Source organism: Glycine soja, chromosome 2 (assembly GCF_004193775.1).
Source record: "Glycine soja cultivar W05 chromosome 2, ASM419377v2, whole genome shotgun sequence".
Classification (NCBI taxonomy): domain Eukaryota; kingdom Viridiplantae; phylum Streptophyta; class Magnoliopsida; order Fabales; family Fabaceae; genus Glycine; species Glycine soja.
Window position 1 is genome coordinate 5,922,255 of NC_041003.1, and position 20,432 is coordinate 5,942,686.

General features: G+C 33.3%; 4 protein-coding genes across 6 annotated transcripts; 2 read left to right on the top strand and 2 right to left on the bottom strand.

The window, feature by feature from the left end:
- On the top strand, positions 1-3,072 carry LOC114383189 (DEAD-box ATP-dependent RNA helicase 41-like). Of its 2 annotated transcripts, XM_028342817.1 has the most exons (3): positions 187-240; positions 889-942; positions 1,016-3,072. In XM_028342817.1, exon 3 carries the CDS (start codon positions 1,143-1,145, stop codon positions 2,409-2,411), a length of 1,269 nt encoding a protein of 422 aa, XP_028198618.1. In that variant the 5' UTR covers positions 187-240; positions 889-942; positions 1,016-1,142; the 3' UTR covers positions 2,412-3,072. The 2 variants fall into 2 exon arrangements, with proteins under 2 accessions (XP_028198610.1, XP_028198618.1); XM_028342809.1 differs by having other exon boundaries at positions 1-240; positions 889-3,072.
- Positions 3,073-5,721: 2,649 nt separating this feature from the next.
- LOC114383202 (INO80 complex subunit D-like) lies at positions 5,722-8,634 on the bottom strand. The gene is made up of 2 exons (XM_028342829.1): positions 8,109-8,634; positions 5,722-6,210 (listed from the first exon to the last, which is right to left on the bottom strand). The coding sequence occupies exons 1-2, from the start codon at positions 8,531-8,533 to the stop codon at positions 5,934-5,936; spliced, it is 702 nt and encodes a 233-aa protein (XP_028198630.1). The 5' UTR covers positions 8,534-8,634; the 3' UTR covers positions 5,722-5,933.
- A 3,534-nt stretch (positions 8,635-12,168) lies between these two features.
- LOC114383212 (eukaryotic peptide chain release factor subunit 1-3) lies at positions 12,169-16,488 on the bottom strand. Of its 2 annotated transcripts, XM_028342845.1 has the most exons (3): positions 16,332-16,442; positions 15,792-15,820; positions 12,169-13,842 (listed from the first exon to the last, which is right to left on the bottom strand). In XM_028342845.1, exon 3 carries the CDS (start codon positions 13,815-13,817, stop codon positions 12,504-12,506), a length of 1,314 nt encoding a protein of 437 aa, XP_028198646.1. In that variant the 5' UTR covers positions 13,818-13,842; positions 15,792-15,820; positions 16,332-16,442; the 3' UTR covers positions 12,169-12,503. The 2 variants fall into 2 exon arrangements, with proteins under 2 accessions (XP_028198646.1, XP_028198641.1); XM_028342840.1 differs by lacking the exon at positions 15,792-15,820 and having other exon boundaries at positions 16,332-16,488.
- A 983-nt stretch (positions 16,489-17,471) lies between these two features.
- On the top strand, positions 17,472-20,432 carry LOC114383227 (INO80 complex subunit D-like). The gene is made up of 2 exons (XM_028342855.1): positions 17,472-18,001; positions 19,940-20,432. The coding sequence occupies exons 1-2, from the start codon at positions 17,577-17,579 to the stop codon at positions 20,214-20,216; spliced, it is 702 nt and encodes a 233-aa protein (XP_028198656.1). The 5' UTR covers positions 17,472-17,576; the 3' UTR covers positions 20,217-20,432.

Here is a 20,432-nt window from a genome sequence, read left to right on the forward strand (position 1 = left end):
TTATTAGTGTCCCTGAATCATTCGGAATCCAATTTCAACTTCAGTTCTTTGAGCAATTGAAGCATTGCGCACAGCTGCAAAGGGGCACTCTTTATTTTCATAACCCCCTAACGTAGATTAACCGAACTTACCCTCTTATTCTTCTCCTTCTTCTTCTTCTGCATCCTTTTTCCACCATGACCGATTCTGACGCCAATCACAATGACCCATCTCTCGCTACCGATACCGATGCACCCAATGGTAATGCTTCTTAGTTATTCGCCTTAATTTTGATTTACATGCTTCAATTTATGCACTTTTCTTTTTTTCTCATCCATCAACGTTATTAGAGAATTTGGTTTTTCACAAAACAAAATTGTGAGTTTAATCCGCGTAGTGGGATAAATACTTTTGTTAGACTCACTGCTTGTTCAGTATATTGAGAATAAACTTCTAATTTGGTCCCTCAAGTATTATTTTCTCTAGTAAGTTGTCTCTGAAGGACTAAAATTATATAAGTAATCTCTTAAGAATGGAATACCTATCAGTTTAGTTCCTAAGTTGATATATTTTACTAACGTTCAGGCACTAATTTAAAGGGTTTCTCAATATTTGGGGGATTACTTAACATGATTTCTATTATTTAGGGGATTACTTAACATGATTTCTATTATTTAGGGGATTACTTATGTAATTTTCTTACTTTATGAACCATTTAGAAGAGAGGGTAATACTTCATGGGTGGAATTCAGGGTTTATTGAATAATCTTTGTGATATTTTCATTTTAAAGAATTTTTTTTATTACTTTTGATGCCTTGATCTAGAATGTTACGCCTTCAAGAGGCGTGTTTTTGGAATTCGGAAAATACCAAACCAATTGAGTTCATTTTTTCTGTTTGTGATTTTAGATGCTGAAGATGAGGTCAAGTTGAGGTCTAGGGACCAAAGACTGGCTCTGCCAGGTGAGCCCAAGTGTATTATATGCGGCCGCTACGGTGAATACATATGTGATGAAACTGATGATGATGTTTGCAGTTTGGAGTGCAAACAAGCACTGCTTTGCAGGATTGCCAAATCGTCGTCTCCACCACCTAAAAGGATTCCTGCAGCTGATGAGTGCTTTTATGTTAAAGATGCTGATTACGAATCGGGGACTGCATCTATGGCTAGTGATCTTAGAAAGAAACTTGACATTCATGTGAAGGGTGATGTAGTGGCACCGGTTTTGTCATTCTCTGCCTGTAACCTCCCTGACAAGCTTCTTCACAATATAGAAGCAGCAGGATATGAAATGCCTACACCTGTCCAGATGCAAGCAATCCCAGCTGCTTTGACGGGAAAAAGCATGCTCCTTTTGGCCGATACAGGATCTGGGAAGTCTGCTTCGTTTCTTATTCCAATAGTTTCTCGTTGTGCGATTCATCGTCGACAATATGTTTCAGATAAGAAGAATCCTTTAGCTTTGGTGTTAACTCCTACCAGAGAGCTCTGTATGCAGGTTGAAGAGCATGCTAAGTTGCTTGGAAAGGGTATGCCTTTCAAAACCGCTCTTGTGGTTGGCGGTGATGCCATGGCTGGACAACTCCATCGCATTCAACAAGGGGTGGAATTGATTGTAGGAACCCCAGGAAGGCTTGTTGATCTTTTAACGAAGCATGAGATTGACTTAGATGATGTGATGACTTTCGTTGTGGATGAGGTGGACTGTATGCTGCAAAGGGGCTTTAGAGATCAGGTCATGCAGATATATAGGGCTCTGTCACAACCTCAGGTCTTGATGTATTCTGCTACAATGTCTAATGATTTAGAGAAGATGATTAACACTCTGGCGAAAGGTACGGTGGTTATCTCTGTTGGAGAACCTAATACACCGAATAAGGCTGTGAAGCAGCTAGCTATTTGGGTAGAGTCAAAGGAAAAGAAGCAGAAGCTGTTTGAAATTTTGGAAAGTAAGAAGCATTTTAAGCCACCTGTTGTAGTATATGTTGGCTCCAGACTTGGGGCAGATCTCCTGGCTAATGCAATTACAGTTTCCACAGGAATTAAAGCAGTTTCCATTCATGGGGAGAAGTCTATGAAGGAAAGGAGAGAAACAATGCAGTCCCTTTTGGTGGGGGAGGTCCCCGTGGTTGTGGCTACTGGAGTTTTGGGTAGGGGGGTTGATCTGCTTGGTGTAAGGCAGGTGATTGTATTTGACATGCCTAATAACATTAAGGAGTATGTACATCAGATTGGAAGGGCATCTAGAATGGGAGAGGAAGGTCAAGGCATAGTTTTTGTGAATGAGGAGAATAAGAATATATTTTCAGAATTAATTGAAGTTCTGAAATCTGGTGGAGCAGCTGTGCCTCGGGAGCTTGCCAATTCACGGTATGCCACAGGAGTTTTCTCTGGTGGCAAGGGTTCAAAGAAGAGAAAGCATACAGGATGAAGTTTCTTATTACTTGCTTCAATCCAGCCATTCTTGATGTAGTCAGCTTTGAAAATTGCACTAGAAGATACATGTATATGTTGTACTTTTGAAGGATAAAAAAAAATTCATACTAAAGTATATCACACATTCAAATCTGGAGGTTTTGTGACATCACTCACTATCAATAACATTAAAGTTTGGAGAAAATGATGATATATTCTTGGGATTATATTGTTTCTCTGTTGTTCAAAGCTTGAGAAGAAAAACGGCAAAAAGAGTGGGAGTGGGAGTGGCCTCTTGTCTGTCCTTTCTTGTTAAAGTTGGCTTCAACAATGTAATGTTTTCTGGCAGTGGTCTCTGTACACCATTTTTTGTCTAACAGGTAGGCTTACAGTTGCAGTTATATTTCCTAGGACAGGAGGCAGCACTTTAAAGGGGTGAATTTTGAGAGAAAGAGAGAACTCGTAGAATGAAACAGCTTCTTATTCAAGAGAATGTAGTAGTGCATTGGCTTTGCATGTCATCCATATTATTATAGTCTCGTATTAGACTTGGAGGAGATCATTCCCTAAGCTACTATTAATTAAGTACAACTTCCTAGATGCTAATGCTCATGCTCATTAAATGTATATAAACATGAGATAGATGAACGGAGTACTACTTCCTTCGTTCCTTATTACTTCACGTTTTAAAATAAGTCTCGTAATTGAGAAAAAAATTTGTCGAAATAAGTATTGCATTTATCTTTTTAATGTAATATTAATTGTTTTTTTACCAATCACTTTAGTTTTTAAATCTAATATTAATACTATTTATTTTATCTATTTAATGAGATTAATTTTAATTTTGTAAAATTATTATTTTTTTCATTTATTTATTAGTGTTTCTTGTTATATGTAAAACAAACTAAAACGATACTTATTTTAAGATAAAGAAAATATAAGATTTAATTAACTAATTCGTAAATATTAAGAAATTTGATTAAATTAGTCGATTATAATATACATTCTTTCAAAGCTCGGATTTCAATTAATGATATAAATTATAGAAAACTTGGCTAGTTATCCTCTCAAACACGACATACAATCTTGGTAGTGTCAAAGTGAAGATTAATTTCGAAGTTAACAATATATCAAAGGTACTAAAATGGAAAAAAGGCATCAATGGTAACATAATTATGTAGAAGTGAGGTTGTACAAATACACTCCCTCACTTTGAGAAAATTATAAATAAATATCTAAAGTTTTTGTATTTTGCCCCTTATTTTTATATTTTTGAACCCATTATCTCCAATTTCTCACTTTCTTGTAAATTTTTATTTTTTATTGACTAACTTTTTTTTAAAGTTAATTTATTGACTAACTTATTTCTTATGTTTCGTTCCATTTTTAGCACTATGTATACTATACAATTTATTTAGCTACAAATTTTATTCCATTCCGTGATAATAATATTTATTATTATTTTAATTTATTTTTTGAAAATAAATTGTTTCCACTAAGTTAGTATCCTAGATCCGCCACCAAAAAATCACTGTTAAGGTATCCACACTATATATAATTTAAATTCCAGCTTTTATATACTATAACAACTAATGGATGTCATATATTCAAACTTATTTATGATATTATTTCTTATATTTTCTTTTAGCTTTATCCGGCTTTATTAGTTTTATTTTGATAGTCTGAGTTTTGGGTCTATGCACACTATTGTAGTCCATTAATGACGGTCAACATCAATCACTTTATGCTTACATTTGTTAAGGTTACATGATCCCAAATTAAATAATAGCCAATGACAATATATTTTGACCTAGAGTTCTTAATGAAAGTTTTTGATAGAATTATGGCGTTAATACTAATACACACAATTATAAGTTAAGTGTGACTTATAAAGTCGTTTCAATTTGATGTTTGTTCCTTGGAGTAACGGCTATAGGCAAATACATTAAACCTCAATGATCCATTTATAAGGCAATTGGATTTTGCTTTTTGTATGACTAATTCTCAGGCATCTCCAACAAATTTGTATATTCATCTCATACTTGTCTATCAAACTTCTCTTCTTCAAAATTAGTATTCTAATTTAAAAAATGAATTGAAATTTAAACTTCCGATTAACAACTAATCAAGATGTGTAAAATGAGAATCCAAAAGATCATATTCACAATAGAGAATTTAAAGACGAAAATGAAATCGTACGTTGAGTATTGCATTAGATCCATCAATAATTACATAGAGTTTTTTTTTATCAATAAATATTAGTCGTTAATTAATTTATTTTTGTTAGCAGGAGAATTCAAATTCATGATATATATATATCTCTCTCCTTCCACTCTTTATCATCAAGTCAACCTTATATTTTTACATAGAGAGATAATTTAATCATATCTTCAAATAGATGTTAAGTAGGCTGAGTATCTTATCTTTGATACTATCAAATAAAACTTTACTAATAAATTAGAGTATCAAAATTATAAAAGTAAAAGAGCGAAGATATTTAAACATGAGTAACTCATATTATATGACTTTTTTTGTCTTGAACTTTAATCTATTGAAATTCTAAGCCTCTAACATCCACAAAGATTCATCATTTGGCTACATATTGTGTGTTTGTGAAAGAGTTGAAGCGAACATAATGCAGAAGCAACAACCAAAATGCTTTGACTTTTTTGCATCAGAATGTCAATTTTTTCCGTTGAACACAGTTGCAACGTGTTTCTAAACACAGATATATTAAAGAATTAATGATGTGGTTTAACCATGCAGCCTCTTTAAATTTTTGGCTATACTTACTAGTCTTTGACGTGTTTTTTACTTAGACAGTTTATACCAAGGTAACTTAGTACGTGTTTGCATCTTTAGCAATTTTGCTACAGCAAAAGGTAAGAGACAACTTTAACATAGAAGCAAGGAAGATGATACTTCTTGAAAATGGAGGTTAATACCAACAATTCAAACACGCTCTTAATCATCTAAATCTGTCGTCAGTACTCTTTCCCCCGTGTCTTCAGGGCACCACTCATTTCATTCAAAAAACGTTGTATGAAGTTTGTCTCGCAAAAGGTCCAAGGCTTGGCAATGGACAGCTTAGAGGCTAGAGATATATATTTTACTTCGCACCTTTCAAAGTAAACCTTAGGGATGGAAACGTAAACTTGCCAGGTCAAGGCCAGCTGAAAATACTCGCCAGGTTTAACATTATTTTATCCAGGCTTTACTTCTTATTTTCAAGGGAAATAAAAACGCCTTATCCAACATATTGTTAAAGGATCGAGACTCCATGCAAAAAGGCTATTGAAGTATATACAAATTCTTACTCGAAGAACAAAACAACAATTGAAAATATTGTGATGCTGCTCATTGAATGACTAAGAAAGTGATAACGACAATTTTTTTTACAAACATACATGTGTAGGAGGTACTTTTTTTTTCTTAGCATCTAATGCTTCAATAAAATCATAATCCTATTTTTCAGATTATGAAAATATTCATTCTATACACTGCAAAATCTTTAGGAATTCAATATTATATTCTAAAATCAGCAGATAAGTTTTGTTTCTTGTTCAGTCTCAACTTTAGGAGCAGTTTTCTTCAATGCAAGCTTTCGTTTATTTTGAATTTGGCGGACAAATTCAGAAGCTATTACATGTAGCTTCACATTAGGCTTACGAGTAGTGGCGATAGCAGTCCCTAACCCTGCCCTTCTCAATGCACGAGCTAAACACCTTTCACCAAATTGAAAATGAGAGGGGCATGCAGGAGGAACCATGGACCTCAATACTGGCTTATTACAAAAAGAAGGTCCTGTTGGCAAACTGAATAAAGCCAAGAACTTTGTCAGTGAAGTTGTCTACTCTATCTAGATATTGTAAGTATTACAAATAAAAAAATAAAATGTAAGAAATGTCTCGTGTGTGACAAATATATATGATTCAAATAACTAAATGAAGGGACAAAGCTCTAATAATTGAACAAAGGAGCATGCCTTCTGAGAAAGAATCTCTTAAGTTAATTGCTTGTTAAAAGGCAATGATCCATATTGAAAGAAAATGAGTAAGTCACTGTCTCCACTGGTAAAGAATGTATCTTGATTTCCATCAAATATAGAGAGCAAGACATAAAAAAAAGCAAAGAGATATGATTATATTCTTCGTAGCAATTTCTAGTTTTCTACAAGTTTTAAGGTATCACTCTTTTACAATGGATAATGGTTAGTATTGCTACTCATTCTTATTACTGAGAACTATGAATTCTCATGATGCTTATTCTAGATGATGGAAACAGACAGAGAGATTGATTTACCAGTTGTGGATATGAAGACTAGTATTCAGTACAGAACATGTATTCAATAGCTTAATCTGGCAAAATAGGCTAAAAAATTTAAGTTTTTATTCACAAGAAAGATCTTCCATATGGAACCTAAAAATGATAACATGATTTATGATTTAGTAAGTGTTGAAATGAACACTATTTCACAAGCACACTACTATGGTAGCATTCCTGTGAATAACATAACATGTCAATCTCTAAAAGATATGTTGATTGGTAAAGTGCAGTGTGCTGAAAACACAAGAATTTGAATCAAATTACTCTTTAAGACAACAAAATCTGACCAGTTCTGAATCATCCTTGAACTCGAAATGGATTCATTCTTTGTAAAACATAAGCATCTTTCATTTGACATCATTAGTCACAAGCCTTTTCTAATAATTAGATTTTGAGCAACTAAATTATGTACGCATTTTCAAACAGGAGGAACCACTCATTCTAAATTTTCAGAACCCACAACCTTTAAGTTGCAATTTGCATGAAGGCTCTCTTGCAATAACAAAATGGATTCACTGTTGCCATTCTTCTGCTTCATAGACTCAAGAAAGGTTTGAGTTGGCCATAAAAGGATTAATGTCACACATAAAGATGAATAGTGAGCCTCAAAAGAGCACAGAAGTTGAAAGTTTAAACACATATTACATGCTTGTTATTTCTCTTAAAAATTCAATTAGAAAAGCATAGAAACGACCCAGAAGCAACACTGACTCTAGAATCCATAGTTCTATACACATTACACGCTGGATCAAATTAGAATTAACCAAGCTTTTAACATAGGGAACATTATACAGTAAAGTGAAGCACAATAAAGTGGTCAATTTTTCCACAGCCAAACAACCAATTTTGAGAAACAAAGAAAATCACGCCCTTTTTCTTCTTCTAGGAATATAATTAACCCCAGAAGCACACTATTCGAGCAAACAACCGAACCAATCTATACACATTTAATCGTTAAATTAGTCTTAGTGCGTGTTTGGCTTCACATCGGAGAAGTAATTCCGAATTCATAATTGATTTCGGATAAATTTTCACATGTTATGTTTCACCTTGGAAAAAAGTTCAAAAATTGGTTTTTGGGTAGGATAAAAAAATTTGTCGTGAGCTGTACACTTAACCTGGTTTTATAATAAATACATTCAAACATAGATCACACCACATCACTTCAAAATCAATTTCACCATTGCAGATCCAGACACGCACTTAAACAGTAGAATTAGTATTCTAAAAAAAATTGCAAGACAAGACTAACATTTGGGACTAAAAAAAAGAAAAAAATAGGACAACAAACTGAAAAGGTGTAATTTTCATCATTCACTTCACACTATCTTCAATTTCAATTTCAACAAGCACAAACCTACTTTCAATTGAAAAGAAAAAAACTTACTTTTTGGCAACGGCTTTGCATCCCTGGTAAAGCTTCTGTTTTGAATCGCCCAATATATGCGCATGACAGTAATTCGTCAAAGCCATGGCCTTGGTCTTGCAACCGCTAAAACGACACCGGACGATATCGTCACCACCAGAAACGACGCCGTTTTGGTCGTTGTTGTTGTTGTTGTCATCGTGATCCTCCTTGAAGGGGCTTTTGCCATAGGTCCAGCAGTAGTCTCTGTACTTTGACCTCAGCTCCTCCATCAGGGCCCAGTAGTGGGCCCGGTAGCACCGCCCCAGCTGCCTCACTCGCCGGAGCCGCCGCCGGAGCACCTCCTCCCGCGTCAGCACCCGCGACTTCGCCAACGCCGCGTCGCACTCGCCGCCCTCGATTGTCACCGGCCGCGTTGGAGAGGAGGCTGAACCCGACTCGTCCATCGGTGCTGAGTCGCCCAACTCGGAACTCGGAAGGAAGAGTTCGTTACGGTTTTTGATTTTTTTGAGTTTGCTTTGACACTGCCAGCTATCGATTGCGACTCAAAGGAACAAATAGGAGTAGTGTTTGTTTTGTTAGTCTTCTAAAATATTAACTTTTTTTTTCTGCCTCTCAAAAATAAATATTAATTTTTTGCAATGTGCATAAAATTGTCATTGAAAGAGAATTAGAAAATCATTTAAGAAAGATAACCTTAATTTGCGCTCTTGGAAATAATTTAAAATATTATACAAATAAATTTTTTTTTCAACAATTATACAAATGAGTTGTTTTTTACCATAAAATATATTTATAATATAAATTTTTTTTATATATTATTATCTCATTATAATTTTTTGTTTGGTTCAAATAATTTTTTAATTATTAATTTAAAATTAAATCCAATTATAATTTTGATACTTCTATATTTCTCATAATTTTGATTTCTCAATTATGCAAATATGGTTCCTCGTTAGTCGTTAGAACCAAAGTTTCTTTTATTTTTTTTTACCACTTAAACTAATAAATTATTCTATTTGTTTGAGTATATTACATATATACATTACCGTATGAGTTAATTTTAAAAAAATATATTTATTTAATATTAAATTTTATTTATACACAATAAATTTATCTAATAAATATAAAAATTAAAATATTTAATAAATAAATTATATAATTTACTATTTATTTATAGTTTTCATACAATCACTTTTTGTCTTTCGTATATTTTTTATCTTATTTTTTCTATATTTAACCTCGTCACTAATTTATATAACTTATTTTAATATTATAAATTATTATTTAATTAAAAATATACTTTTCTGTAACAATTTTTAAGGTAATTCTGGTTACGAATATATTTTGGTATGAAAGATAGGAGAATAGATTTTGCACAAAGCGAATAGAATTAGTTTCAATTAGTAGTATTTCTATACAGCATATTGTTGACGATCTTGGCAGAGGGAAAGAAAGGATAGGGAATGGTCTTGACAAGCTACTTTCAAAACCTCTTCTCTACTTCCAATCCAGTAGATATGGAATAAGTGGCTAACCTTGTTCAAGGTAGAGTGAAACCCTCAAGCGAAACAAGAACTAGAAGTTGAGCAAGTTAAGCAAAAGTATTGGTATGAACAAAACTTTTATTGTCTCCATTCCTAAGTGCAAAATGCTAACTCAAGCTACTAAGTTTAGACCCATAAGTTTATGTAATGTGGTGTTCAAAATTATCACAAAAGCCATTGCCAATAGAATGAAACAATTCAAGTAGCTTTTGACGCTTTTCACTACGGATATCAAAAAAGAAAAGGGACAAGAAGGGCTTTATGGCTCTCAAGCTTGATATGGCTTTTCTTAACTGTGTCACCTCATGTTCTCAAAGAGACTTGAGACAGGGAGACGCTTTCTTTCTCTATTTATTCATATTGTGTGCTGAAACTCTTTCAACTGTAGTTTAAAGATTTCTCCAAGAGGACCTGTTATTTCCCACATCATTTTTGTTGAGGAAATTTCATATTCTGCCCATATCCTAATGAAGTATGAGAAGGCTTCGGGTCAGAAAGATAACCTAAACAAGCCAGAACTTTCTTGTAACTAAAATGTTTCTAGTTCCTGACAGAGATAGCTCCAAAGCCTCCTTGATTTAAAGGCTATGGAAAGTAACACAATTTATTTGGGTCTTCCTATTATTATTGGAAGACCCAAATCTCAAGTGGATAAGGATAGGGTGTGGAAGAAATTTAAAGGATGGAAGGAGAAGTTTATCTTTGGCTGGTAGGAAAACCTTGATCAAAGTTGTTGTTCAGACTATCTCCTCTTATGTTATTGGTTGTTTTAGGCTTCCAGATGTTGTTTGTAATTAGTTAAATAATAAGTAATATTTTTTAAAAGAATAAAAATGTATGATTAAACATGAATACTTATTATAACAAAGATTGTGCAGTTTAATAAGAAAGAAAACAATTCTTAAAAATCTTTTCTCTTGAAATTAAATAAAGTCCATGTAAAATTCGATAACTTTATGGACACTTTTTGAAAATGTTCTATTTCTATTAATGAATGTAAAATAGTTGTATTATAATTTATGTATAAATTAATATTATTAAAAATATCATAAGGTTAAAAATATTATTATTATATTTATAATATGAAAAAGTTATCCTGTTATTAAAAACTCAATACAAGTTTAGAGACTTAATTAATTGAAAAAAAAGGAAATGCATGGACCTAATTAAAAATTGTCACATAGTTCAAGAACTTGTAAATTAATTTAACTTTTTATAAAAATATTTTATTTATTGAGAACAATGATTGACAAAATTATTGTAAAAATAAGCATTTAATTTTTATACATATGCAAAGAAGATTACATTATCAATTAATCATAAATTATTTTAAAAAAAAAATTATAAAAATGAATAAATTTGTTTTTTAAGTGAAATTAATATTATATATACTAATGTTTGATTAGATGACTATTTAATAATATTAAGGAAGTTTAACTCAATTGATTGACATGCTAAGTAAATTATTAAAAAACTTTTTGATCCCTATACTTTATTTCTATGGATAAAAATATGACTATATTCAAAGAAATTCAAGTTGAAGAGAAAGAAGAAGAAATAACAAAACAGGACACTATGGGAGCAAGAGAAACAGCCTCATTCACATGACTTCAAAATTGAGAAAACTAAGGATGTCACAAAAGCTTCAAAAGATGACAAAAGGATGAGTTACAATGCTTGTAGTAGTCAAGAAATGAAGAAAGAAGAACATTACGTGCCTCATCAAGAAGTGAATTTCATGGTTATCCAAGCATGATGAACTCATATTATAGTAACAGCATCAAAACTCATCCTCAGTGTTGTTACATTTGAGATAGTTTGATTAAAACTCATCTTTAATTAAATAAAAAAATATTTTAAGGATAGTTTCACTAAATTGAAAAAAATTTAAGTTCCACATCGACTAGAGATAAAGCCAATATAAAATATATAAGGGAGGGACAACCTTCAACTCATGAGTTATCTTTTAGGGTTGAGTTAGGTCTAAACTCAACTTCTAAAAAGATATGTCCAAAAAGTATTAAACGCGTGAAAAGAGTGTATAAATAAGGGAAAATCCTAACCTCATGAAATGGTAAAAGAGTAATGAAGAGGGAGAAAAAATTACAATGAAAGAAGGCAAAAAAATGTTTCTTTTTATATATTTTTTAATTATCCTTTACTTGGTTAACCTAACATACCTAAATCCCGAAAAGTTTACTCTTCTAAATTTCCTCAACATTTGCTCGCTAACCAAATGTAGCAAAAGGTTAATTAAATTTCCTACAAGCTACAAATTTTGGTGACCAAGCAAAAGAGATAAGAGGGGAAATGTTAATTCATTATTGTTAGCTTTCGAGATTAATGATGCACTTAAATAAATAGCTTAATAAAACATTTATTTAATGAAGTCTTCCAACGTCCAAATACTCCCTCTGGTTGTATATTGAAAATATTAGTTTCCCCTTCATTATGCAACTGACACTACACAACAAGCGAAGAAACATTAGTAAATAATTACTTTTTAAAAACTCTTAACAAGACTGCAACACGAGTTATTTGAATCATCAATCATGTAACCAAGAAATAGTATAAAATCCAGATGCCACCTTCATCTAGAATAAAACACTTCGAATCATGACCTCCTGAGAGCTATTTCTTGAAGAATCAGCGCACAATCTGGCAGAGTTGCCATATGCATACATGGACTAATAGCAAAAATGCAAAATGTATGAAGCATAGGAAAGGGAAAAAGTGAATGATACACATCTTATGGATCAAAAACCAAAGGGCAAAGTCTAAGTCTTAGAACCATAATCAATAATATCCAAATCATTTTTGAAGGCCCCAATCTTCCAAAACAAAGTAAGGGTTCTGCAGTAACAGGAACTTAATCAGAATCCTCATACACTTCTCCATCATCAGATAACTCATCAAATGATCTGATGTCAAGCTGGTAACGAAGAATTCCACCAATGCCACCAAACCCTCTGCAGAATTGGGAGCCCTCTTGAGATTTGTTGGTCACAAATTCCAGGGAGCATCCAAATTTTTTGTACTCATTGGCAAACCACTCGAGCAAGGGCATCTTCTCCTGAACTTCCAACTCTGCAGAAGTGGCCAAATCACGGAAGTTGCTTTGATTAGCCTCTTGTTCCTTGTTCAAGTGCTTAATGACAATCTCACCAGTGATACCATTTTTCAGCACATACCTATTAATATCCAAATTTTCCCATACAATGAGTGTTTCCACAGCACCCATCTCCAGTGCCTTCAAAGTGTCCTCAACCCCAAAGACATATTTCCCAGTGTCCTGGCTGATCTCTTCAAAATATTTCCCTATCAAGCGTTTCTCTTGAATGAACTTCACATTTGATAAAATCTCTGCAGATAGCTCAATAGCTTGATTGAATCCATTTTCCCCACCATAAGAAACATCTACCACATTCAATATTTTTGCTTGCAATCGAGGGTCAAACATATCTGACTGACTCAACTCAGTCTTGAAGTCAGCAGAACCAGCAAGTATAAGTCCAGAAACATTAGGTTGACTGGTGGCAGGATTGATGAAAAACTGAGTAGCAAGTTCTGCAGTTTTCCTAACATAGTTGTGCCGCTTTTCCATCCTAAGTCGAGCAAAACGCAAAGCTGATTGACCTCCTCTACCATGCTTCTTTGGTAGATCAACAGTAAATTTGTGAAGCACCTCACGAGTGTTTCCACTTAAAGTCCCAAAAAGGGTGCCATTTCCATCCATCACAATGAAACCAAACTTGTCATCAGATTCTAAAAGTTCATTCAGTGCTTCTGTGTGAAACTTGTTATCACAGAGGTACAGTGATGCATTGATAGGTTTGAAAGGCTCAAAATCAATTGTCACCTTCTTTTCCTTGCCATCTTCAGTGACGATGGTTCCAGTGTAAAGAACCAAACCATTTGGAGGGACCTTGTTATATAGTTTCAACCTCTGCTGAGCAGAAGTAATGGCTCCCAACACAGACTGTCGGTTCACCCTACTTTTGATGTTTGAAGCAGTTCCAAATTCATCTCCCAACATCTTAGTGACCCGGGAAATTTGATCGCGTGGAGGCATTATCAGAGAAATCATGCTGGTACCATTACCTCGAGCAGCTTCCAGAGCCTTGATCAATTTCTTGATCTTCCATATCTCAATGTTCTTGTCAGATTCTTGACTGTCAGACATTGTTTGTGATAATAGGAAGACTAGCCTATAAACATAACAAATTCAGCAAACAGCAACTTAACCAGTTAGCCACCATATAGATCTTAATCTATTTTAGCCTCTAATGGGTATTGAATCGTGATTGAATTCTTTTTTTATAAACAAGTTAATATGCAATGATGCATCTGTTAAAACAAAAGACATGACTTAAAAATAACAAAGCCTATTGGTGGTGTTTAGTGGTGGCAAACAAATGGAGTGGATGTATTTTGGATTGGATTATAGTGACGGGGAAAAGCCCATTTAAGATCCATCAAGTAAATTTTCAAATATCCAGTCTACCCATGAGGCCATGACCTGCTTAAATTGATAAATATTCAATTCATCCATTAACATTTTTTTATGAATGATATCCAACATATCTGTTCGTAGTTTTATCATCCTTTGTTTTTCAGATGCACACTCACTCTCCTCCCCTGTCACTATTAAAAAACACAACTATAGTACCCACTAACCCAGGTTGATTAAGAAAGAAGAAGCCTATGTGTCCACAAATTGATAACAGCTCAGTTATATAACAGCAAAGTTTAAGAACACAAAGAGGTAAACTTCACCATGGATGATTTCATCAAACAAGGAAATAACACCAACCCAAAAGTCTCCCAAGTTTATGGGCATTCAATCAACAATAATAAGTGTGAAAACTCAAAAACTATTTACAGGATAGGAAAACAAATCTACCAAGAAGGAGATTGATGGTGGAGTGCAGCAGAAAAATTGGGAAAGGGCAGCAAGGAGTAACAAACATTGATAATGGCAACAATGACAAGTGCAAATGGGAAGAGAGGGAAATGTTCAGAACTTAGACAATAGTGGCAGGGTTTAGGCTATGAAGGAGGCACAGTGAGTAGTTGAGGATTCGATTCATGATTTCATGTTAAATCTTACTGGATATGTCTGGTGATCCCCTACTGAACCAATGATGGAATCGGAATAGTAAACTTAGCCCATTAAAATCAATACACAGATGAATAGATGATGGTGGTGTGCCATACATGGAGAGTGAAACTACTTGTTAACGGTTATACTTTACATATAAATGGCACATCTTGAACAATGTTTAGAGATATCAGTGCATTATAAATAACACCTTGGTAGCTGGCGTCCTTATATATGCAATGTCTTCCCAGAGTTGGTAGACAATCATAGAATTATAGTATTATTCTTGAGATCCCCACAAGCTAAGATGGCATCATATTTGGTAATGAAAAATAAAATAACAAAGAAGCGGCAAGCAAAAAACTGCGCAAGACATGCACGAGAGAGACTGATGGAATAACACTGAAAGATTTTATTTGCATACAATGGCTCAAACAAAGTTGAATTTCTGGACTATGGAAAAAAGAAAGAAAAGAAAAAGAAACAGTGGTTAGTTTTTCATTTTCTTACATAAATAAAATTTCCATCATGCAATGTTTCATGAGTAAAGTGAATAAGCAAGCATTCCACACACAGTGTTTGCAATATGTGCTGCAGGGGAAAGTTTGCAAAATTCCAAAATTGTAACCATACACAATGCAGAAAATCAAATGTTTAACAACAGCTCCAAAAGCATTTCCCAAAACATTATAATAAAGGTTGTTCCTTCATATCATAATATTTTTTTTTAAAAAAAATACTACAATAAGCATGCATTCAGTAAATAAAAAGAATCTGAAAAATATATCTTTTCGATGAAAAAAAAAATAATTTTCCAGTATGGTCAGTGTAAAGATTTTTACACTCTCAACCAATAAAAAATCATCTCAAGTATGACTTAACTATTATAAAAGCTCCTATAAAAAAAATAAACTATTATAAAAGTTAATATACATTTCATAAATGATAATCTGTAATTGGATCATAGTATAAGTCCATTCAAATTATTTTTTTTTGTTTAAAAAATCTAGACTCAAAACTGAAAATACAGCAATGATAAGAAAGGAAAAGTTTAACCTGTCTACAATTAGTATGCACCAATCAGCCTGAAATGCAAATTCCACAACAACAAAAAATGAGATTTAAGTGGAAACGAATCAATCCAAAGGATAGAAACGAATTCAATAAGTAACCACACAAATTCTCGCCAAAAAAAAAATCATTTTATTCTGGAAATCGAAAATTTGTTAGACCCGTAATTGAAAAGTGCTTCAAAATCAGAAAGAAAAAAAAAGTAACATGTCAATAACAGTCAACACAGATTCAACTTTCTAGTCAACACATGAAATGAAAGAACCCAACTCAAATAGCAAATTAACACATCAACCAACTAACACACCCAGATGCAGTTTACAAATCAAATCAACCCAAGATGGAAACTTTTGGAGTGAGTAACCAAAACCCACTTACCAAACCAAACCCGAAAAGAAGAGAAACAAGAAAACAACAAACATATTGCAAATCGAAAACAGATGGTTCCATCTAAGGACTTGAATCCAACAAGTGAGATTTCAGATTTACGAGGAAAAAAAGGGGGGTTAGAGGAAGGGACCGTACCTCTGAGGACTATGATGTTAGAGATGAGAAAAGAGGGGTGAAACTGAAACTCCGATTTAGGGTATTCACACTGGTGCTTGTGTTGCTTCTTCAACCTCTATTTTTTTTTATTGTTTTTTTGAATAATAATAATAGCGTTGTGTGGACCCACCACCGGCATGTTGTATTGAAACGGTGATGCTCCGTCTCCACAATTTTTTAATCTTTTTTCACTTCCCCTTGTTTTTTTTTTTATTTTATATATTAAAAAGTTAAATATATATGTAATATAGTTTAGTTTACAGTAAATTACACTGACTTCATAAGTCTTCATTTTTAACATTACTTTGATTTCGTCTCCTAAGGAGGTCGCTGTAACAACACTTTTCACACTTAAAAGGAGGTGAATGTAACCATTTATCCCTGAGAGAGGATCCATGTAACAAAATTCTAAAATTAAAGAGTTTTTAATGTAGAGTTCAAAAACTGAAAAATATTGAGTGTAAACAAATTACATATCGGTAAGTGAAAAAAATTTATATATAGTTATTTAAAATAATTTTATTATGTATAAATAATATTTGACATCAAATAAATATTTTAAGAATATCTAATTCATACAGTAAGGTATATATGTAACATACTCAAACAATAGAATAATTTACTAGTTTAAGTGATAAAGGAAAATAAAAGAAACTTCGATTCTAACCAGGGACTTAAATTGTATAATTTTAAAAAGAAATCATAATGATTAATTTAAAAATAAGAAAATTAAAATTATAGGAATAACAAAATTACAATTTAGTTTATTTTTAAAGCAATTATTAAAAAAATAATATAATGAGATAATAAAATAAAAAAAACTTTATACTATTATAAATTTATTTTCTGGTAAAAAAACTCTTTTGGAAAATATTAAAATATATTTAGTCAACTTCTTAACTTATTTGTATAATTGTTATAAAAAAAACTTATTTGTATAATATTTTAAATTATTTCCAAGAGCGCAAATTAAGGTTATCTTTCTTAAATGATTTTCTAATTCTCTTTCAATGACAATTTTATGCACATTGCAAAAAATTAATATTTATTTTTGAGAGGCAGAAAAAAAAAGTTAATATTTTAGAAGACTAACAAAACAAACACTACTCCTATTTGTTCCTTTGAGTCGCAATCGATAGCTGGCAGTGTCAAAGCAAACTCAAAAAAATCAAAAACCGTAACGAACTCTTCCTTCCGAGTTCCGAGTTGGGCGACTCAGCACCGATGGACGAGTCGGGTTCAGCCTCCTCTCCAACGCGGCCGGTGACAATCGAGGGCGGCGAGTGCGACGCGGCGTTGTCGAAGTCGCGGGTGCTGACGCGGGAGGAGGTGCTCCGGCGGCGGCTCCGGCGAGTGAGGCAGCTGGGGCGGTGCTACCGGGCCCACTACTGGGCCCTGATGGAGGAGCTGAGGTCAAAGTACAGAGACTACTGCTGGACCTATGGCAAAAGCCCCTTCAAGGAGGATCACGATGACAACAACAACAACAACGACCAAAACGGCGTCGTTTCTGGTGGTGACGATATCGTCCGGTGTCGTTTTAGCGGTTGCAAGACCAAGGCCATGGCTTTGACGAATTACTGTCATGCGCATATATTGGGCGATTCAAAACAGAAGCTTTACCAGGGATGCAAAGCCGTTGCCAAAAAGTAAGTTTTTTTCTTTTCAATTGAAAGTAGGTTTGTGCTTGTTGAAATTGAAATTGAAGATAGTGTGAAGTGAATGATGAAAATTACACCTTTTCAGTTTGTTGTCCTATTTTCTTCTTTTTTTTAGTCCCAAATGTTAGTCTTGTCTTGCAAATTTTTTTCGAATACTAATTCTACTGTTTAAGTGCGTGTCTGGATCTGCAATGGTGAAATTGATTTTGAAGTGATGTGGTGTGATCTATGTTTGAATGTGTTTATTATAAAACCAAGTTAAGTGTACAGCTCACGACAAATTTTTTTATCCTACCCAAAAACCAATTTTTGAACTTTTTTCCAAGGTGAAACATAACATGTGAAAATTTATCCAAAATCAATTATGAATTCGGAATTACTTCTCCGATGTGAAGCCAAACACGCACTAAGACTAATTTAACGATTAAATGTGTATAGATTGGTTCGGTTGTTTGCTCGAATAGTGTGCTTCTGGGGTTAATTATGTTCCTGGAAGAAGAAAAAGGGCGTGATTTTCTTTGTTTCTCAAAATTGGTTGTTTGGCTGTGGAAAAATTGACCACTTTATTGTGCTTCGGTTTACTGTATAATGTTCCCTATGTTAAAAGCTTGGTTAATTCTAATTTGATCCAGCGTGTAATGTGTATAGAACTATGGATTGTAGAGTCAGTGTTGCTTCTGGATCGTTTCTATGCTTTTCTAATTGAATTTTTAAGAGAAATAACAACCATGTAATTTGTGTTTAAACTTTCAACTTCTGTGCTCTTTTGAGGCTCACTATTCATCTTTATGTGTGACATTAATCCTTTTATGGCCAACTCAAACCTTTCTTGAGTCTATGAAGCAGAAGAATGGCAACAGTGAATCCATTTTGTTATTGCAAGAGAGCCTTCATGCAAATTGCAACTTAAAGGTTGTGGTTTCTGAAAATTTAGAATGAGTGGTTCCTCCTGTTTGAAAATGCGTACATAATTTAGTTGCTCAAAATCTAATTATTAGAAAAGGCTTGTGACTAATGATGTCAAATGAAAGTTGCTTATGTTTTACAAAGAATGAATCCATTTCGAGTTCAAGGATGATTCAGAACTGGTCAGATTTTGTTGTCTTAAAGAGTAATTTGATTCAAATTCTTGAGTTTTCAGCACACTGCACTTTACCAATCAACATGTCTTTTAGAGATTGGCATGTTATATTACTTACAGGAATGCTACCATAGTAGTGTGCTTGTGAAATAGTGTTCATTTCAACACTTACTAAATCAATAAATCATGTTGCAGTATATCATTTTTAGGTTCTATATGGAAGATCTTTCTTGTAAATAAAAACTTGGATTTTTTAGCCTATTTTTCCGGTTTAAGCTATTGAATACGTGTTCCGTACTGAATACTAGTCTTCATACCCTCAACGGGTAAGTAAATCAATCTTTCTGTTTGTTTCCATTTAATGTAAACCTATTCATGTTTCAAACATCTAGAATATGGATCTTGAGAATTCATAGTTCTCAGAAATAAGAATGAGTAGGAATACTAACCAGTATCCATTGTAAAAGAGTGATGCCTTAAAACTTGTAAAAAACTAGAAATTGTTGTGAAGAATATAATCTCTTATATCTCTTTGTTTTTTTGTGTCTTGCTCTCTATATTTGATGGAAATCAAGGTACATACTTTACCTATGGAGACAGTGACTTACTCATTTTCTTTCAATATGGATCATTGCCTTTTAATAAGAAATTAACTTAAGAGATTCTTGTCAGAAGGCATGCTCCTTTGTTCAATTATTAGAGCTTTGTACCTTCATTTAATTATTTGAATCATATATATTTATCACACACGAGACATTTCTTACATTTTATTTTTTTATGTGCAATACTTACAATATCTATATAGAATAGACAACTTCACTGACAAAGTTCTTGGCTTTATTCAGTTTGCCAACAGGACCTTCTTTTTGTAATAAGCCAGTATTGAGGTCCATGGTTCCTCCTGCATGCCCCTCTCATTTTCAATTTGGTGAAAGGTGTTTAGCTCGTGCATTGAGAAGGGCAGGGTTAGGGACTGCTATCGCCACTACTCGTAAGCCTAATGTGAAGCTACATGTAATAGCTTCTGAATTTGTCCGCCAAATTCAAAATAAACGAAAGCTTGCATTGAAGAAAACTGCTCCTAAAGTTGAGACTGAACAAGAAACAAAACTTATCTGCTGATTTTAGAATATAATATTGAATTCCTAAAGATTTTGCAGTATATAGAATGAATATTTTCATAATCTGAAAAATAGGATTATGATTTAATTGAAGCATTATTAGATGCCAAGGAAAAAACAGTACCTTCTACACATGCATGTTTGTAATTCTTTTGTCACTATCGCTTTCTTAGTCATATTCAATGAGCAGCATCACAATATATTCAATTTTTGTTTT

What these genes read in the sequence shown, in the direction of transcription:
- LOC114383202 (XM_028342829.1), bottom strand. Translation starts at nt 8,533, where the DNA reads ATGGACGAGTCGGGTTCAGCCTCCTCTCCAACGCGGCCGGTGACAATC. An exon ending in TGCAAAGCCGTTGCCAAAAA is followed by an intron (nt 6,211 to 8,108) that starts GTAAGTTTTTTT and finishes GGCTTTATTCAG; the next exon opens with TTTGCCAACAGGACCTTCTT.
- LOC114383212 (XM_028342840.1), bottom strand. Translation starts at nt 13,817, where the DNA reads ATGTCTGACAGTCAAGAATCTGACAAGAACATTGAGATATGGAAGATC.
- LOC114383227 (XM_028342855.1), top strand. Translation starts at nt 17,577, where the DNA reads ATGGACGAGTCGGGTTCAGCCTCCTCTCCAACGCGGCCGGTGACAATC. An exon ending in TGCAAAGCCGTTGCCAAAAA is followed by an intron (nt 18,002 to 19,939) that starts GTAAGTTTTTTT and finishes GGCTTTATTCAG; the next exon opens with TTTGCCAACAGGACCTTCTT.
- LOC114383189 (XM_028342809.1), top strand. Translation starts at nt 177, where the DNA reads ATGACCGATTCTGACGCCAATCACAATGACCCATCTCTCGCTACCGAT. An exon ending in CGATACCGATGCACCCAATG is followed by an intron (nt 241 to 888) that starts GTAATGCTTCTT and finishes TTGTGATTTTAG; the next exon opens with ATGCTGAAGATGAGGTCAAG.